Source organism: Spea bombifrons, chromosome 13, assembly GCF_027358695.1.
Source record: "Spea bombifrons isolate aSpeBom1 chromosome 13, aSpeBom1.2.pri, whole genome shotgun sequence".
Classification (NCBI taxonomy): domain Eukaryota; kingdom Metazoa; phylum Chordata; class Amphibia; order Anura; family Pelobatidae; genus Spea; species Spea bombifrons.
The window spans coordinates 4950623-4970458 of NC_071099.1; the positions used below are offsets into that span (position 1 = coordinate 4950623).

The following is a 19836-nucleotide window of genomic DNA, read 5'->3' on the forward strand; positions in this document are numbered from 1 at the left end:
TGGCCCTTCATAAGTCATAGTGACATTACTGAATTGAAATATTAACGTACCATTTATTGAATTAAGTCATATACAGAAAGGAATAAAGGCACGTGAAAAAAAGCTTTTATCATTACATAATGAAATTCAGCATGCATCAGCTATAATGCACACCTACAAACTAAACGTAGAACGCTTCTAAATATTATCCTGGACTGTTTGAAATGCATCTTTTTGTAGCGATGTGTTAATGTCATTTCCGGGAGATCTGGTTACACCTTGACAACGGACCACAGGACCCTGAAGAAGCCAGATATATGAGAGCCATATGACAACAGCCTTATAGCAACACGGTGACAGCGAGAGGCGGGGACACAAGGAAGCCGAGGGGCAGCAAGCTCGCTGGCAATAAGGGCCTTTTCTCCGGACATGCAGGATGGACGGGCGATATCACCGGGCTGCCCGGGACGGATTCCTGGATCTTTTGAAGGAGGCGACCCGGAGAGAACTGAACTCTCCGGACGAAGATGGCATGACACCTACATTGTGGGCTGCTTATCATGGTCACTTGGGTGCACTAAGGGTCATCGTGAGCCGTGGGTGAGATGCAGATACAGTTATATTGACACTTTTGCCTATCTATATGCATTAAATAATACATACATGTGTTTTTTACCTTTTGTTTCCAGCATGGGTTACAAAATGACTTAGCTGAGGGTTATTTGGACATTTTTCCTTGGAAATGCACTCGGCGTGTTGGATTATTACTGAAGGATAGTCAAATTGTTTTAATGCCTCGCCTTTCAGATATAGACTTAACTGGCAACATGTCGATAGTCGAATGCGGAATGTTTGTTTTGATCATCAGTCCCATCCAGTCTTATTACTGATACAGCGCACGTTGTATTTTTTCAATTGGGTTACTGGAACTGAAATATTTACATAACCGGAGACAGTCTTAGTAAAGGATCTATCCGTCGATGGCACAAATGCATGCTGTGTTTTGTAAAACAGCTATGATTCCTATTAATAGAATTGGTGTGAGACATTTGCTTACATAATACTGCAACACGTTAATAACACTATTGTGAAGCTAGATTCATTTAGTGGCCTAAACCATGTTTAACAATGCTTGATCAATGTATTCTGTAAAATCTCACATGGAGCATTAGCTTATGTTCTCTATTTTAGAACTCACATGGAGGGGTTGCATAGTATTTATTGTGAAATGACATGTTTTCTGCTCTCAGAACTTTCCATATCTGCTTTTTATACATGCGCAGTGTTTGCTTTAGGCATTACGCATCCGAAAGACCCATTAGTCCCAAAAATTGAGACACTGGCTGTGGCAGCCAAGATCCATTATATAATACTGGCTATCAAGACAAATGTAGGCGTGTTGGAGGCTATAACCAGGACACACAAATTTATAGGCAAAGGCAAATCAATACATACAGTAAAGAGGGCCTGGGTTGCTTTCTTACAAACTAGAGTTTAGATTGATTGAATAAGTGCTGGATATAACCACCAAATTTCTGTGTTCCCTATTCTCTAAAGTGGGGTTATGTATAAATAGCATTTCTGGTACAGTCAGTTTCATGATCATGGTGAATGTTCATCTTTTACTACTTTGCATCTTTATACATAACCCATATGCGGGTGCATGTTCTCTGGAATTAAAAGTGGGTTAATAGATAACCACCATACCCACTGTGAAGTTTACACATCTCTATAAAGAAGGGCACAAAAGGCTAGTAACTACCGGTATTTGCAAGTAAGCACCAAAGTCGGGTTGAGGACTGGAAATCTTCAAGTGCAGGAAAGTGACCCAAATAAGACAATTAACCAGTTCTGACAAGCACACATTGACCACCAGTAATGGTCCATATACTGCACGTAGCCCACAATAGAAGGAAAATAAAGGTTGTGAGCCAAAATATTTAAATCAGAACTACCAAGGGGTCATTTGGCCCTCTGTTGCCTGCTCTCCCATTAACAAAGAACTGATTGAAGTAATATCAACCTGCTAAATTCAAAGAAAGGACGTGCTTGTATTGCCAAATAAAAACAGGCATTTAATATTGAATAACTGAGGTCAGTTACAATTTCAAATTCTAACATATCCATTTTGCCTGCGCAATGAAAGATTGCTATGCTTTGTGATTGAGAATGAGTGGCATCAAATTTAAAGGTGACTAATCTTGGACTTAGGTTCCAGTTTTGTTTTCTTTTTTATTTTCCATCTGCTGTCAATTTTATTTGTTAATCTCTTACTTCAGTAACTTTTAGTGAGTGAGAGTGGAAAATAGAAAACAGCTGGCAACTGAATATTTCTGTGAATGGGCATTCTGGTATACCGAACCTCTAATTAATTGATAACATCCAAAGACAAGGCTGCTGAGGTTGTAAAAGCTGTGTGACAAGTTGACAACATCTTGTTGTATGAATGTGTTAGCACATTGAAACTAATAAGTATAATAATAAACATAGAGGGGTATAATTTTAGCTTATCTCAGGGCTTGACAATTTTTTTAAATCTAGGAGCCAGCTAAAAAAGTTAGGAGCCAGGACTTTTTTTTGCCCTACACTCACGCTTTGCCCCAGCACTCACGCTTTGCCCCAGCACTCACGGTCTCACTGGGGCAGAGTGGCATATAGGGAGGTATAAGGCATTTCAGGAGGCAGAGTGGTGTATAGAGGGTTAAAAGGCATTTCTGGAGGCAGAGTGGCATTAAGGGGGTTAAAAGGCATTCTGCCTACAGAAATGCCTTATGCCCCCCATTTAACACCCCCCCCAACTTACCGGTGCTTCTGACTCCTGGTGTGTTGTCCGGGCAGCGGGTAGACGTCTACGTGATTCGCTTAGGCAACTTCCGCTGCAGCGGAAGGAGGTGCTGTTACCAGCAGGGTCTCTGACACCCCTTAGCAACTCTGATCTCTGACACCGGTTCGGCTAACCGCACCTCCTTCCGGCTACAGCTGAAGTTGTCTACGCAAATTGCGTAGACGTCTACCCGTTGCCTTGGCTACATGACGGGGAGTCAGAAGCACCGGTAAGTTTGGGGAGGGGCATAAGACAGGAGGATCCAGGTCCCCTGCAGCGCTGCGGGGGATCTGGATCTTAGTCTCATAGTCAGACCTATTTGAGGTCTGACTATGAGAGTTTTCATTTCGGTGCATTCCTAGCTGCATCTGAAGTAGGGCTGCAACAACGAATCGATAATAATAGTTGAATGATCGATTCGTTGTTAAGCTGACGGCTCGCTTCAACCTCCTTCGCGATCCTTTCTCTGCAAAGTGGGAGTGCAGGGCAAAGTGAGGGCTGGGGCAAAGTGTGAGTGGAGGGCAAAAGTGCTGGGGCAAAGTGTGAGTGGAGGGAAAAAAATCAGCTCAGCCTTTTTAGTAGGTTAAACTCATTGGGATTGTCCCTTCATAATACCAATTAAATCAGCTATTTAATCACTCGAATACCAATTAGCAGCAGTCAAAAAAACAAAGGTCCATGGTTTTGGTAAGTGATATGTTTCCCTTCTTTTCAACAATGTTGATGTGAATTCTCTCAAGGATCCCATAGCCTGGAACATAAAAAAAATCAAAGGCTCGGAAACTCTGCTAATATTTCTAATCCGAGATATGATTTTGGCATAATTTAGCAACAGTTCTATTACCACAATGATAAAGCCTGAACAAATAGGGCAGGCTGACATGAGGTTGTGGGGACAAGGATATGGGATATACAGTATAGGGCAGTTTAGGCAGATAGGTCACAGAAAGGTCAGGTTAGGGGTTATGTAAAAAAAAAAATAAAATAGGTTATATAACTTTAATTGCATTTGCGCCTGCGCTAGCGCGTTGCCGCTCTTTTTGAGTGGCTCGTGCTGCCTTTTAGTCTCCGCGCGGGTGCCTCGCGCCGCGCTAAAGGGCGGGAATTGCACCTATAAATAGGTGCATTCTGAGGGGAGCTTTCACTTACCTGGCGATCCACTGAGCGATTACTGCACTGACCGTAGAGTCTGGTGAGCGGTAGCGAAGTGGTGAACCGAAGAGTCAGCATGGAAGAGCTGATGAAGTTGCTCCCTCCCACCCACCCTTATGTTTTATTTATTGTCGTGGCTTTTATCGGGGTAAAGTTGCCCTATGGGTGAACTGTAATTATTGGTATGCTGGCTGGCTTTCAGGGCGGTTGGCAAGGTTTAAAGGTTTATATGGTGCTCTGGGGCTTATGCCAAGGGCTTGTGTTTATTTATATTATATGGTTACAGAGTTGAGTTACGGTATATGGTTTTGTTATACTGGTGAAACTAAATAAAAGCCACGGCCTGATTCATCCAAATTTCAGTGTGTGTGTCTTTATTTTAATATGGTTTTATTATTTAGTCTTATGTCCCTTACAACCTCATGCTGGCTTGGGGATCGTTTTCAATTATATGTGATTTGTATCAAAACCTGCATTCCTTAATTTAAAAAAAATAAAAACAATAAAATTATTGGTGATAATCAGTGGGCATCTAACCTGTTATGTGGTCCTACTTGGATGAGAGGATTTTCTATGTGAAAATATAAGGATGTGTTATGTTACGTTACGTTTCATGTTTACCCTGTATTGTACCCCTACACCCTCCTTGGTCTTCTTAAGACATTACATATTGGATCTTTTAACATTGTTCTGTGTCAATTCTGTTCATATTCTTATACTCTGCAAGCATTTAATATATATGTGCATACAATATTATGACATTCACTGTTTGTACTTACAGTAGTCTTTTTCATACGAATGCGTATTAATGTACTTAGTGTTTTAATATGTATTTTATACATTCTACAAAAAAGTGCTCTCATAGTTTCCCGTGAGCTTTGGCTGCCAATCAATAATTCTCATTAATCCCACCATGCTTTTTCAAGGGATCAATAATGTTAATTCAATGGGGATATTAATTTGCTTTACAGTGCAAATGATGCTTATAGTGTCCCTTTACAGGGACAGTTTGATGCCTGACACCCCCACTACAGAAGATTGCATATTAACCCCCTAAGGACCAGACTGTTTTCTTCTATTTGTACCCTTCTGGGCCGAGGGTGGTGCTCGTGTTTAGCTGTAATTTACTTCTCTCTCATTTAGTGAACCCACACAAGTTATATTTTTTCAGGACAGGAAGGGCTTTCTTTAGATACCATTACTTTGATTGTGTGATATAATTTCCTATAAAAAATAATAAAATATATTTAAAAAAAAATTAAAATACTTTACTTATCTTTTTAAAGCTAATGAAAAAAAAACTATTAAATAGACTTTTTTAGACTAGACTAGACTAGACTAGATTTTTCCTGAGTTTAGAAATACCCAATGTTTTTATGTTTTTTTGCTTTTTTTGCAAGTTATAGGGTAATAAATAAAAATGGCATTTTGGTATTTCAATACCATTTCATCAAAGTTTGTGGTTTTAATTTTTTGTGGTTTTTTTTTTAAACAAACATTGTACTTCAGGTATTAATTTATAGCTACTGGTATATGTCACAGCCAAACAACACCCCAATGTGTGTTCAGCAAAATCCCCTAAGTACAGTGATACCACTAATGCATGGCTTTGTCAGGAGGCTAAAAGGCCATATTTGGTGCACATTTTTTCCTTTTCATTTTGACAACTGGTCAGTCTGCGTCCATGCAAAATCTCTCTCAGTGGCTCTTGTGACTGCTCTTCGGAGCGGTCATGGTGCACCCTGGGTTTTCGTTGTCGCTGAATGCCTTGCGGCCCCCCTTGTGTATTGATGCTGCACATCACTTAGAACCGGTGGGATTCAATTTTTTTAGTAACCACTTCCGAGATTTCGTACTAAAAAATAAAAACCTCACACACACACTCAGGCAGTCTCTCTCTCACACACACACACACAGGCAGTTTCTCTCACACACACAGACTCAGGCAGTCTCTCTCTCACACACACTCAGACTCAGGCAGTCTCTCTCACACACATATAGCCTCAGGCAGTCTCACACACACAGAGACTCAGGCAGTCTCACACACACACAGACTCAGGCAGTCTCACAGACTCAGACAGTCTCTCATACATGCACACAGACTCAGGCAGTCTCACACACACACACACAAACTCAGGCAGTCTCTCTCACACATGCACACAGAGACTCAGGCAGTCTTTCTCTCTCACACACGCACACAGAGACTCAGGCAGTGTCTCTCGCACACAGAGAGACTCAGGCAGTCTCTCTCGCACACAAAGACTCAGGCAGTCTCTCGCACACAGAGACTCAGGCAGTCTCTCTCACACACAGAGACTCAGGCAGTCACACATAAATAAGTAGAATCTACTGTAAAAAATGCACTTTGAACAGTTTCAAGCTGTTTAGCAAATAAATATATATATATATATATATATATATATATATATATATATATATATACGAAAAGCAGTTAATCAAAGTGTTCAAAGTCTGGAAAAAGTATGCACTGGTGCTTTTTAGATAATTGATTGTGAATTGTTTATGTGACAAATGCTATTAATAAAACAAAGAGCCACTAAACATTTTTTGTAAATCTACTTCTTGAAAACAAGGTGAAAACTGCAAGAAACAATTTGACTCAAATTGGTATATGCCGTTTTCAACTTTTTTTTCACAAAATATTTTTTTTTTACAAATCTATGATGCCTCCTTTGATGTTTTATCAATTGCATTTGTCACATGAAAAAAATCTCATCCTGTTAATTGTTTGCTGCACCACACTTCTCTGTCAATATCGGCTTATAAGAAGTCAGTAGTTCGGCATTTGTTAAATGAGGCCAAAGCTTTAATTCCCCTGCACTGGGGTTCACTGACCCCACCCTCGCTGCGAGAATGGGTCGTGAGGGTGGAAAATGTGCATTACCTAGAGGATCTGGTGGCCAGGTCTACCCACCGGGATGATCAGCATGGGCGAATTTGGTTTTACTGGTCCCGCTACTTAGCAGACCCTTCGACGCAGGCCCTGATGAGTTAGGTTGAATGGGAGTTTTGCTGTCCTATTGCCGATATTTTCTGTACCACATTTTACCCTGCTGCGACAGGACCTTACTGCTTACCGTATGTACCCCCCATCCTTTTGACTCCCTTCTCCTTTTTCTTTGTTCCTGTCACTGTTACGCTGGACTATTAAGGAAGGTCGTCCCCGCAGAAGTTCTTCTGCCCAAACTACCGCTACTGAGAGGGGAGATCCCGGCAGCAGCAGTCCAGGACTTAGACGATCCCAACAGTGGACAACCTCCCACCAGCTGGAGATAGGTTCTGAGCGGCAGCAGCCGCGGCAAGGCGCAGCACGAGACAGGAGCACAATGCGGGATACACGGAGCAGGTAGTCAGCCAAGCCAGAGGTCAGATGCACAGAGCGGATAGTCGGACGAGCCGGAGGTCAAAACCAGAGATCACTATTAGCGACCACGCGCCTGTGTCTATGTCACTTTCTATGTCCGCGCTCTCCGCGCCTCAGTGGAGTTGGAGACTTAATGAGTCCCTGCTGGACGACCCTCACAATGTCTCTTCCTTGTCTGCCCATATCTCTGCGTATTTCGCGGAGAATTCCACTCCAGATGTTTTGGAGGCGGTCGTCTGGGAAGCCCATAAGGCTGTGGTGAGAGGCCACCTGATAGGAATGGGGGCCGCTGCGAAACGCTTGCGGTTGGAATCCATCTTGTCCCTCACCACGCAGATATCACATCTGGAAGTCAGGCATAAACTGACGCTTCACCCGTCCTTGCAACTCCAACTCTCCACCCTCCGAGCGCGATTGGCATCTCTCCTAGACTCCCGTATTAAGCGAAACTTCCTGCTGACGCGCCATAAATTTTATGAATTCGGGGACAAGCCCGGAAAATTGCTGGCTAAGGCCTTGAGGGCTAAGAGGGCCCAGGGTTACTTACATAGGATTCGCGATGGGCACAATCGGTTACACTTCCACTCCCATAAGATTGCTGAATGTTTTCGGCAATATTATTCCTCTCTCTACAACCTCCCCCCTAGCTCAGACTCCTCATCTGAAGTCTCTCGAGCTACTGCTGATTTCCTAGACGCGCACCTTCGGAGAGTTCTCACCTCGGAGGAAAGTAAAGCCCTTGAGACCCCGTTTACGCTCTCCGAGATCGAATCGGCGATTAAGGGTTCGCCCTCCGGCAAAAGTCCTGGTCCGGACGGCTTCTCGGCAGCTTACTATAAGAAATTCCTTCCCCTCCTGGGACCTCGTCTGGTCTCTTATTTTAATGCTATAGCTAGGGGGCTACCCTTTGATCCTCGAGCCCTCGAGGCCAGTATTGTAGTCATCCCCAAGCCCGACAAAAATCTGGACCTTTGCAGTAGCTATAGGCCGATTTCGTTAATAAATGTTGACGCCAAATTTTTTGCTAAAGTATTGGCTAATCGTCTTCGCCCGCTACTGCCAGGGCTGATTCATCCAGATCAGGTGGGTTTTGTCCCGGGGAGGGAGGCGCGGGACAACACCATCAAGGTTATAGATATTGTTGCGCATGCCAAGCACTTCTGAACCCCTATGGTCCTTGCCTCCATGGATGCCGAGAAGGCATTTGACCGAGTCTCTTGGTCCTTCCTTTTTCGGGTCCTGGAGGGGATTGGTTTAGGTATGCATTTTCTAACCTGCATCAGAGCCCTGTATGCGTCCCCCACGGCCCGCATTACTGTCAATGGTATTCAGTCCGGGGGATTTACCTTGTCCAACGGTACGCGTCAGGGTTGTCCGCTTTCTCCTCTCCTGTTTCTCCTGGCAGTTGAACCTTTTGCTGAGGCGGTGCGCTCCCATCCGGAGATTACGGGCATTGACATTGCGGGTCACTCCCAGGTGATCTCGTTGTTTGCGGATGACGTCCTCGTGGCGCTATCTGATCCGAATCGTTCACTCCCTGCACTGTTGTCCTTGCTTGATCAGTTCCAGCGCCTTTCCAATTACAAAATCAACCTGTCCAAGTCCGAGATAATGGGGTTCCATCTTCCGCCGGATGTCTCCCATCATATTGGCTCTACGATGCCCTTTCGTTGGAAGGAGGACTTCATAAAATACCTTGGCGTCCTTATTCCTTCGGATCTGCGTAAAATTAAGGCCCTGAATTTTGATCCTCTTTTGGCGACTCTCCATGCTGACCTGACTAAATGGGCATTCCCCCATGTGTCGTGGTTTGGCAGGGTGAGTGTCCTGAAAATGAATGTTCTTCCGCTTTTCCTCTATCTTTTTCAAACGTTACCCATTTTCCTTCCCCGCTCTTATTTTCGCAAATGCCACAGTGCCTTCATCCGCTATATATGGAGGGGTAGGCCTGCACGGCTTTCCTTCTCTTATTTGACGCGGCCCAAGATGTCTGGGGGGTTGGGTCTTCCCGACCTGGAACTATATTGGAGGGCTGCCCATCTCCGTCGGGTGGTCGAGTGGACTGTCGGCTCCAGTCGGCCCTGGCTTCAGATTGAGGCTGCGGCGCTTTCGTGTCCCCTTGCGGTTCTCCCCTGGATCGCAGACCCACAACGCTCTGTCTCTCTGGTGCCTCATCCATTAATTACGCCTACCTTGAAAGTATTCAAGAATGCTGTGCGGCTTGGCGGCATCTCGCGGCTCCCTCCCCTCTGTTTCCCATCTCGGGCCATCCGGACTTTCCGCCGGGTGGAGAAGCTGGCAGAGTGTCGACCCTCCACCCTCCCTCTGTCTCCGTTCTTAGGGTGTGCCATCTGACTCAGGGCTCCGCCTTTCGGCCGTTGGAGGACTTGACGGGCCTTGCGTCCAACCCTTTTCAGGTTGTCTTCCTGTACCACCAGATCAAGCACTTCCTGATGTCCTCCGGCGCGTTTGCTGGTGGATCGCGTGCCCTTACTGCGTTTGAGAAATTGTGTCTGGCGGACAGGGTGCCTCCGCACCTTCTTTCTGCCCTCTATGCCATCCAGATTGCGCCGGCGATCCACACTAAGCCCTATTATTTCAGTCTTTGGGAGGGGGACCTCGGGATCTCCCTTTCCCTTGAGGAATGGGAGCGGATGCTTTTGATTGCTCACAAGGGAACCGTCTCTAGCAGAGTGCAGGAAACTCTCTTTAAACTTGTGACCCGATGGTATAAAGTTCCCGTTGACCTCCATAGGTTTCTTCCCCAAATTCCCCCCACGTGCTGGCGATGCCACAACTCCCTAGGCTCCCTCTACCACATTTGGTGGTCATGCTCAGTGATACAGCCTTTCTGGGATAAGGTATCCTCGGTCATCCGCGATGTGTCGGACCCGTCCTTTGTAGCCACCCCGGCCTCGGTGCTGCTGCACCATACCACTGTCCCGTACAAATCTTACAGGGGTTCCCTTAAATTTCACTTAATTAATGCGGCTCTCACTACCCTTCCCAGATTCTGGAAGTCTGCCAGCCCTCCCTCTGTGTCTGCCTGGTTTCGCCAGGTTGAATTCCTATATCAAATGGAGACCCTTACGGGGGCTGCAAGGGGCCAAGAACACTCGGTTGGGCTCATATGGTATCCCTGGCGTGCATATGTCTCCTCCCTGTCTGCCAGACCTGACTCCATGGGGCCTTGAACCTTCGTCTGCCTCTCTTGCAAGTGTGAGGTTTCCATTGCCAGCCCGGACTTTCTTCTTCTTCTTTTGTTTTGTTTTGTTTTTTATGTTCATCATATTCGAGCTATACGCGCGACTACGCGTTTTGTATCTGCTCCTGTTATACCTGGATCTTAGAATTGCCTGGTTTTTGTGGCCGGGCTCATTTCCACCCTCCATTTGTGTGACTTTACCAGGTACTTCGGTTATTCTGGTTAATGTTATTGTTCTTGGTGACAACCCGCTCTTACTCACTGTTTACCGAATGCGACTGTCTTTGTAGCACTTATGTTTGTTGGTTCCTTACGCCACATTATGCATATGTCGGAAGTCTCGCACTCTCATGCACGTTCGGGCATGGATTGCTCTGTGCCTTGTCGTTTACCCTATTTCATGTATACTCTGACTGTGTAATGCTGTTACTGTGATTTTGTGCTATGATGTTTCCTCTCTTTACAATAAACGGTGAATTGAAAAAAAAAACAAAACAAAACCAGAGATCACAAGCAAAGGTACCAAATCGTAGAGCAAGGGAGAGTCAGGCAAGCCAAAGGTCAAAAACAGGAAACTTGATTGCACGAGCCAAATACACAAACTGAAGACCACAACAGGGTGCTTGTGAAAGGCACAGCCGGCTTTTTAAAACTGGCGCCATTCCACAAGCCCCTCCCGGACCAGAACCAAAACCACACCCCCCAGCCGTCCATCATTCCTCCTGCAACGTGCAGCATGCCCGGGAGGCGGGCCGACGACCGGAGGACGGGTAAGTACACAGGCTCCGGGAACTACTGTTCCCGGGGCCGAATCCTCCTCGTGTCCCTATACCTCGGGCGGAGGATCGTCCGCTGTCCGGGGAGATGTTTTCCCGGGACCCGCTGACAACCCTTCGCCCGCTACTGATTCTTGTGCCGCGAGCGGAGGACCGCCCGCTGTCCCGAACGGCCGACGTACGGGAACCGCGGCCAGTCATCCTCTCGGCGGCGTCCGGAGCCGGGATGGTGACACTCCCGGCGGCGTCCGGAGCCGGGATGGTGACACTCCCGGTGGCGTCTGGAGCCGGGACTGTGACAGTTCCCCTCCCCATATCTTGTGTGTATTTCTATCTTATAAAACAATAAAAAACTTTGCTTTAAAAAAATCTCAAGCAATCATCTAAAAAGCACCAGTGCATACTTTTAATTACCATTAATTAATCCCATTAATTAACTCTGTCCCCAGTTTCCCATAGGCATCTTTGTCACTAAATAGCTTTCCATAGTCCCATGTTTAGTGACAAAGATGCCTATGGGAAACTGGGGACAGAATTTAACTTTGCCCCCAGTTTCCCATAGGCATCTTTGTCCCAGTCTCCCACTGCCAAGCATGCCCCCAGTTACTTCAACTTACCTGACCGAAGACCCCGATGTGCACTCTGTTGGATTCCCGCTGTCAAACATCTGTAAGATGCAGACAACCCCGCTGCTGCTGCTGCCGGCGGCTCCACCTGGTGATCCGAAATAGAATTGAGTCAGCTGGCCAGCGCGACTCAGAGACCTTCTCTGACACAGACGTCTGCTGCTGCCGGAAAGGAGGATCCAAGTCCCCTGCAGCGCCGCGGGTAATCTGGACCCAATTATAGGTTTGGCTCACAAACACCTAGGCGCCAGGACAATATTATCAGTCGCCGTGGCGACCTGGTGCCTGGGATTTGTCGAGCCCTGGGGTATTAGATGTGCTGGCTGGGGGGTCTTAGAAATGGTGTGTGCTTGGAATGAGGTTTGATTAGAGTGAGGTGTGATAGGAGAAATGAGAGTGAGGTGTGATAGGTGTGCTGAAAGTGAGGTTCGGCAATGTACAAGAGAGAACTTTACTAGGGCTGCAACTAACAATTATTTTCATAATCGATTAGTTGGCTGATTCTTTTTTTATTGTCACACTGCCTCCCAGATGTGCCTTATACCCCCCATATATGCCACTCTGCCCCCCAAATATGCCTTACACCAGGGCTCGACAAATCCCAGGTTGCCATGGCGACTGAGAATTTTGTCCTGGCGCCTAGGTCAGGGGTGTCCAACATGCGGCCCACGTGAGCAAGGCCGGACTGGCCCTGCTCACGTTGCAGCACGGTGTGTGAAGCCGGCCGCCTAATAAAATTAAAGCGCCGACGTGCACACACGCCGGTCTTACCACCTCGCCTCGCAGCCGTTAGAAGAAAGTGGACCTATATTTAAGGGAGGGAATTCCCTTGGGACATCATTAATTTTTGTCGTTGAAAATAAAACTTTGTTAGTTTAAAAAAAAATCCTAACTTTTTTAGCTGGCTCCTAGATTCAAAACAAATTTGTCAAGCCCTGGGTTACGCAATTAAACACTGTTAAGGTAAACTAGGGCTGGGTGATATACACCCAAGGGAGTAAAGCCTAATTCTGACCAGACCAATATTTTTGATATTTCGGATTTTAATGTCAATAGACCAATATTTTTTTAGTTCGGATATAATGTCAATAGACTAGCGTAAGGCAAATGTGGTGTCCATATTTTAAAAGGGAAGAAAATCTCAGCCAGGCAACTACAGGCCAGTGAGCTTGACATCTGTAGTAGGAAAATTATTTGAAGGATTGCTACAGGCATACATTCAAGAATACATCTTGAATCAGAATATAATTAGTAGAGGTCAACATGGTTTTCTGAAAGACAGGTCTTGTCAAACGACAATTAGCAAAAGTGGGCAACACCAGTTAGCAGCTGCAAAGGCCAATATGATGCTGGCATGGATAAAGTGGGGTACTGACTCATGGGATATAATTTTGCCTCTTTATAAGTTCTGGGCTCTGGTCCTTAAAAGGGACATTATGGAACTAGAAAAGGTGGGCCACAAAATTAACAAGGGGACTGGAAGATCATAGTTATGAAGTTACATCCATACACAGTACATTACAAAAATGACACCTAGAGGGGATATAATAACTGTGTATAAATATGTGCAGGGCCAATATAAAGCCATTTCCAATGACTTATTCATTAACAGATATGTACAAAGAACAAGAAGTCAAGCTCTCAGACTGGAAGAATAAAGATTTCATAGACAATAAAGGAAGGGATTCTTAACAATAAAGGTATGGAATTCGCTGCCAAGAGAGGTGGTGCTATCCAATTCAATTGATGCCTTCAAAAAGAGTCTGGATATTTTTTTTTAAAAAAGTAGAACATACAGGGCTCTAAATTATAGAATATAACATTAATATTTTAGAGCTTCTTGATCCAAGGAGAAATCTGATTGCCCTTTGGTGGAGTCAAGAAGGATTAAAAAAATTATTGGGATTTTCTGTCTTCTTTGTGGATCAAAAGCAGGGAGGATAGGTAGAATAGGTCAACTTGATGTAGTTAAGTCTTTTTTCAACCTAAATTACTATGTTACTATGTTACTGAATAAATCACTTGCATTGTGATGTGTTCAGGCATTTCATTGGGGGTGGGGAAAGGAGCAAATGCATTTGGGAGAATTTAGGCAGCTGTGGGAACTTTAAATGTATGTAGTTTACACAAACTAAGCAAAGGTGGAAGTGGTTGGCAGAGAAAAACATTTAAAGAGTGTGAGAGATAAAGTGTGACGAAAAATGAGTTACAGTGAATGTGGGTACCGGGCAACACATTTTGTTCCCAAATTTAAAATGATTCCGATTTTCCTCAGAACCAAATGGGCAGGGAACGTTATTTGTTACCCGAAAACGAATGGGTCAATAACAAATTTGTCCGAAGTATAAGTTGCGAATATAATTGAGTGTATACAGGTCATGATATTGAGAGCTCTGACACATGTTCATGAGTCACAGTTCACTCATGTGTTCAATTACAATTCTCTCTCTTACTAACCCATCAACATGAATTATGCATATGCATGAAACAGTTATAGTACTTGCTTCAACTGTGGAGAGTCATTTGTAGTATGGAGAGGTGTAAACCAGCATATACAAGCTCTAGAAATATGTGTATAACATGTGTTACAGGTATATTGTATATATCGTACCATGCAGAATGTTTTCATACTATACACATTTGTTATAGTATGTAAAGTATTTGTTTATAATTTCTTATAATTTGATACATGGTTAGTGCAAATAAGTAATATTATATTTATTACGATTAGAAAGTGGACAAACTAGAAGGTCCAACCAGTTATCTGCCATCAAACTAGGGCTGCAACAACGAATTGATAACATTGATAATAATGGATAATAAAAATTGCGAACGAATTTCATTATCGATTACCGTATATTCCGGCGTATGAGACGACTGGGCGTATAAGACGACCCCCAACTTTTCCAGTTCAAATATAGAGTTTGGGCTATACTCGCCGTATAAGACTACCCCTGTACCCAGCATACAACAACCAGCCAATCACGGCAAGCGATGTACCTTACCGGTGATTGGCTGGCTGTTATACAGACATATATATATATATACATACACTGCCCTTACACACACATATATATATATATATATATATATATATATATATATATATATAAATATATATCTGGATCTCTCTGGCAGCTGGTGGATGTCTGTGCAATGCACGCAGACAACCTCCGCTACTGCCGGCACCTCCGCTGGGGCTTCTATGATGGAGGACCGGCGTCACCTGACCTTCCGGTGCTCAGTCATAGAAGCTCCAGCGAAAGTGCCGGCCAGCAGCAGAGGTTTGTGCGGATCGCGCAGATGTTCACTGGCTGCCCCTAATAGGCACCAAGGAGTCTGGAGCATGGGGATGTAAGTCAGGGGGGTAAGTCTTGGGGGTGCAGAGTGGCATATCAGGGGTTTTAAGGCATATCAGGGGCATGGACGTAGGAACCGGGGGGACGTAACTCATGCGATAATGAAGAAATCCCCCCCAGGGCCTTAGGAACCCCACCAATAGAAACGCTGCAGGAGGAGAGGGGTGCCGAGTGGTCGTTTTCAGCAACCGGTTCTGTCTCATCTGTCATTGCTGCTGCCTGCCTCAGCGCTGCACCGACTGCAGTGGTGGGAGCGTGAGGCATATGACATCATATGCCGGCGCACAGCAGTGAAGCTGCGCGTATCGCGGCAGAGCAGCGAGGCACAGGCCTCGCGCTCCCACCACAGGACTGCAGGGTAAGTGAACTACAAAGGGCGGTAGGGAGAGGGTAGCTAGTGAGAAGGGGGCAGTAAGGAGGGGTAACTAGTGAGAAGGGAGGGTAGGGAGAGGGTAACTAGTGAGAAGGGAGGGTAGGGAGAGGATAGCTAGTGAGAAGGGAGGGTATGGAGAGGGTAGATAGTGTGAGAAGGGGGTAGATAGTAAGAAAGTGTGAGAAGGGGTAGATAGTAAGAAAAGGGGAGATAGTCTGAGAAGGAGGAGAGGGCTTAGTGTGAGAGGGCTTAGATAGTGTGAGAAGGGGTGGAGGGGGTAGATAGTGTGAGAGATGGGGAGAAAGTGGGGATCTGATGGGGGAAAATGGTGTCCCTCACAGATTTTTAGGGGTTCCTAAGCCCAGGGTCAGGGGGCACAGAGGCATAATGGGGATATAAGGCATATTTTGGGGGGCGAGTGGCATATTGGAAGGTATAAGGCATATCTGAGGGGCAGGGTGGCATATTGGGGGTTAAAAGGCATATCAGGGGGCACAGTGGCATATAGGCGGTATAAGGCATATTTGGGGGTGGGCAGAGTGGCATATCAAGGGTTATTAGGCATATCTGGGGGGGCAGAGTGGCATATCAGGGGGTTATATGGCATATCAGGGGGTCACAGTGGCATATAAGGGTATAAGGCATATTTAGGGGGGGCATATCGGGGTATAAGGCATATCAGGGTAGTATAAGACATATAGGGGATATAACGCATATCTGGGGAGGCCGGAGTGGCATATCTGGGGGTATAAGGCATACAGGGGGGCAGGTTGGGAAATAAAAACTACAAATGCATTTTTCTAAAAGTTTTTTTATTCTGCTGTTTGTTTTTAACATCCAGTTTGCTCATTAAATTATTTTAAATAAATGAAAGATTTACATTTTTTATCCGATTAATTGAAAAAATTATCAGCCAAATAATCGATTATGAAAATAATCGTTAGTTGCAGCCCTACATCAAAAAATGTTTCAAGTTTGTCTCAAGTTTGGAAAGACTTCATAAATTTAATAGTAAACTTAAAAGGGGTAGGATAAAAGCGCTAAAAGCAACAACAACAAAAAACGAGAGAAAAGAAAAAAAAAAAAAAAAAAAAAAAAAGTCCTTTTTAAACAAAGTTATTATAGATGATGATGTAGCAGCAGAACCACTTGCCAAGGTTTCCTCTTCTTGGCTTAGACAGGTAGAGTAGTTCACAAGGGGGTTAGTGGCTGCGCTCTCACGGATGTGTATGAAATATATAAAAGAAAGAAAAACACAATAGTGCAATATGTCTCAAAGCTTATTTTTGTTTGAAATGAAGGCCACAAAGGGCTACTCACATTTGGTAGGGGCTTCTTCAGTTAGCCCCAAAGTATACGCTTGGGCGATATAATCCTCGCCTTAAAGATTTCTTTGGCAGCACTATGTAATATGGGCTTCTTCAGTTAGCCCCAAGATGTGCATTTAGGTGGTATAATCCTTGCCTTGGAATTTCTTTAGCCTCAGCCTTTGAAGCAGTCTGGAGTGTCCACAGTTCCTTTTTGGTGAGCAGTGATAGAGTTGCTCACTCCTCAGCGCATAGGTGGTAAAATCCCCACCAAGGATATAGTTGTGGCTGACAAGATATTTTGTCTTATAAATTAAAAAAGGTCCAGGAGCAAGATAAAAAAGTTTTTAAAAAAACTTATTTATTTTAAACTTTTGGTAATAAAAAACAATAAAAACCAACAAAGGGTTAATATAAAATAATACACAAACGCGTTTCACCTAGCACAGGCTTCCTCAGAGTGTATAGACGCTCTGAGGAAGCCTGTGCTAGGTGAAACGCGTTTGTGTATTATTTTATATTAACCCTTTGTTGGTTTTTATTGTTTTTTATTACCAAAAGTTTAAAATAAATAAGTTTTTTTAAAAACTTTTTTATCTTGCTCCTGGACCTTTTTTAATTTATAAGACAAAATATCTTGTCAGCCACAACTATATCCTTGGTGGGGATTTTACCACCTATGCGCTGAGGAGTGAGCAACTCTATCACTGCTCACCAAAAAGGAACTGTGGACACTCCAGACTGCTTCAAAGGCTGAGGCTAAAGAAATTCCAAGGCAAGGATTATACCACCTAAATGCACATCTTGGGGCTAACTGAAGAAGCCCATATTACATAGTGCTGCCAAAGAAATCTTTAAGGCGAGGATTATATCGCCCAAGCGTATACTTTGGGGCTAACTGAAGAAGCCCCTACCAAATGTGAGTAGCCCTTTGTGGCCTTCATTTCAAACAAAAATAAGCTTTGAGACATATTGCACTATTGTGTTTTTCTTTCTTTTATATATTTCATACACATCCGTGAGAGCGCAGCCACTAACCCCCTTGTGAACTTCATAAATTTAATGCTGTCAAATATTTATGAAGTTGTGTTACAATTTACATATGTGCTGTGGTCATAACACAAATGGTAAGTTTGTATGTTACAGTGTCGTTATGTGTATGTTTTTTAATGTGTATTTTTAACAATCGTCAATGATTTTCATTATCGATTTGTCAAATCGATTTTTATCGATTATAAAAGAGGTTATTTTCAGAGCAAATGCTCTGAAAAACTCCTCTCCTTCTATAATTCAACCTCGAACAGAGATCGGATTATAACACTAGAATCCAGATGCCCCGCAGCGCTGCAGGAGACCTGGATTCCCCTCTCTGTCAGCGATGCGCACAGACAACCTCCGCCTCTCCCCTCCACTTCCGCTGGGGCTTCTACTATGCAGCACCAGCATGCCCTGACCTTCATCGTAAGTCTATCGTAGAAGCCCCACCGGCTGACAGAGAGGAGAATCCAGGTCTCCTGCAGAGGATCATCCTCTCTGTCAGCTGATGCGCACAGACAACCTCTGCTACTCCCCTTCACTTCCATGGGGGCTTCTATGAAGCTCCAGTGAAAGTGCCAGCCAGCAATGGAGGTTCACCCTCACAAGACACCAAGGAGTCAGGGAGAGAAGCAGAGTGGTGTATGGGAGGGGGGAGGAGGCAGAGTGGTGTATGGGAGGGGAGAGGAGGCAGAGTGGTTTATGGGGGAGTTATAGTGGTGTATGGGGGTATAATGAATTTCAGGGTGGCAGAGTGGTGTATGGGGTGTAATGAATTTCAGGGAGGCACAGTGGCATATCTGGGGGAGGCAGATATGGTGTATGGGGGGTATAATGAATGAGTGGCATATCAGGAGGTATAAGGCATAAATGGGGGCACAGTGGCATATAGGGGGTATAAGGCATATCGATATTAAGCATATCAGGGGGGTATAAGGTATATCAGGGGGCTCAGTTGCATATCACTGGCATATAAGGAGTATAAGGCATATCGGGGGATATAAGGCATATCAGGGGCACAGTGGCATATCGGGGGCACAGTGGAATCTCTGGCATATAGGAGGTATAAGGCATATCTGGGGGCAGAGTGGCAAGCTGGGGGTCAGATGTGCATAACTGGGGGGCAGTTTGGCAAATAAAAGAAAACAAGAGGCTTTTTTCTCATAGTTTTTATTAAATATGAAAAAATAGTTCACGTATGAATTAATATTTACTAATAACTTTGTTAAGTATTAAAACCTAGTTTGAGAAACACTGTGTTTGGGTTCTTGTAGCTTTTATTATTATGTCAGTAAAATAAGATAAAGAGATGAAAGTGTAAATTGTAAGTTTTTTGTTACATTATTTGAAATATTTTTAAATAATTTATCCGATATCGAAAAAAATAATCGTCCAACTAATCGATTATTAAAATAATCGTTAGTTGCAGCCCTAGTTTATACCATAAAATTGAATTTGTTAATCTGTGGTTAAGCAATGTTCATATTCTTAATTGTGCATTTGGATGGGCCAACCTTAGTTTGTTCTACGTTCATGGTGTAGTTGGTCCTTTTATATATTTAAATCGGCTACAACTACTTGGTGTAAAAATTAGGAATGCTTTCACCAATAGACCAGCACATAAAATTAAAAAGTGATACTAATATACTGATGTGATGTTGAGAGTTATGTTGTACTAACGTCAATGTCTGGCAGAGTATATACTGATGGGAGATATGCCGTACCACCGTATGCGTCTGTCTTGCTATAATAAGAGATACACTGTACCATCTTCAGTGTCTGGATCCCTATGTAATGATAGGAGTTACCGTATTG

At 44.2% G+C, this 19836-nt stretch overlaps 1 protein-coding gene across 2 annotated transcripts in view; it reads left to right on the forward strand.

The window, feature by feature from the left end:
• Positions 1 to 369: 369 nt before the first annotated feature.
• The window catches only part of USH1G (USH1 protein network component sans), a 39440-nt gene continuing 19973 nt past the window's right edge, over positions 370 to 19836 (forward strand). For both annotated transcript variants that reach the window (XM_053453869.1, XM_053453870.1), the window contains exon 1: positions 370 to 579. In XM_053453869.1, coding sequence (XP_053309844.1) covers positions 416 to 579 — 164 coding nt within the window. In that variant the 5' untranslated portion in view covers positions 370 to 415. The remainder of the gene's footprint in view (positions 580 to 19836) is intronic.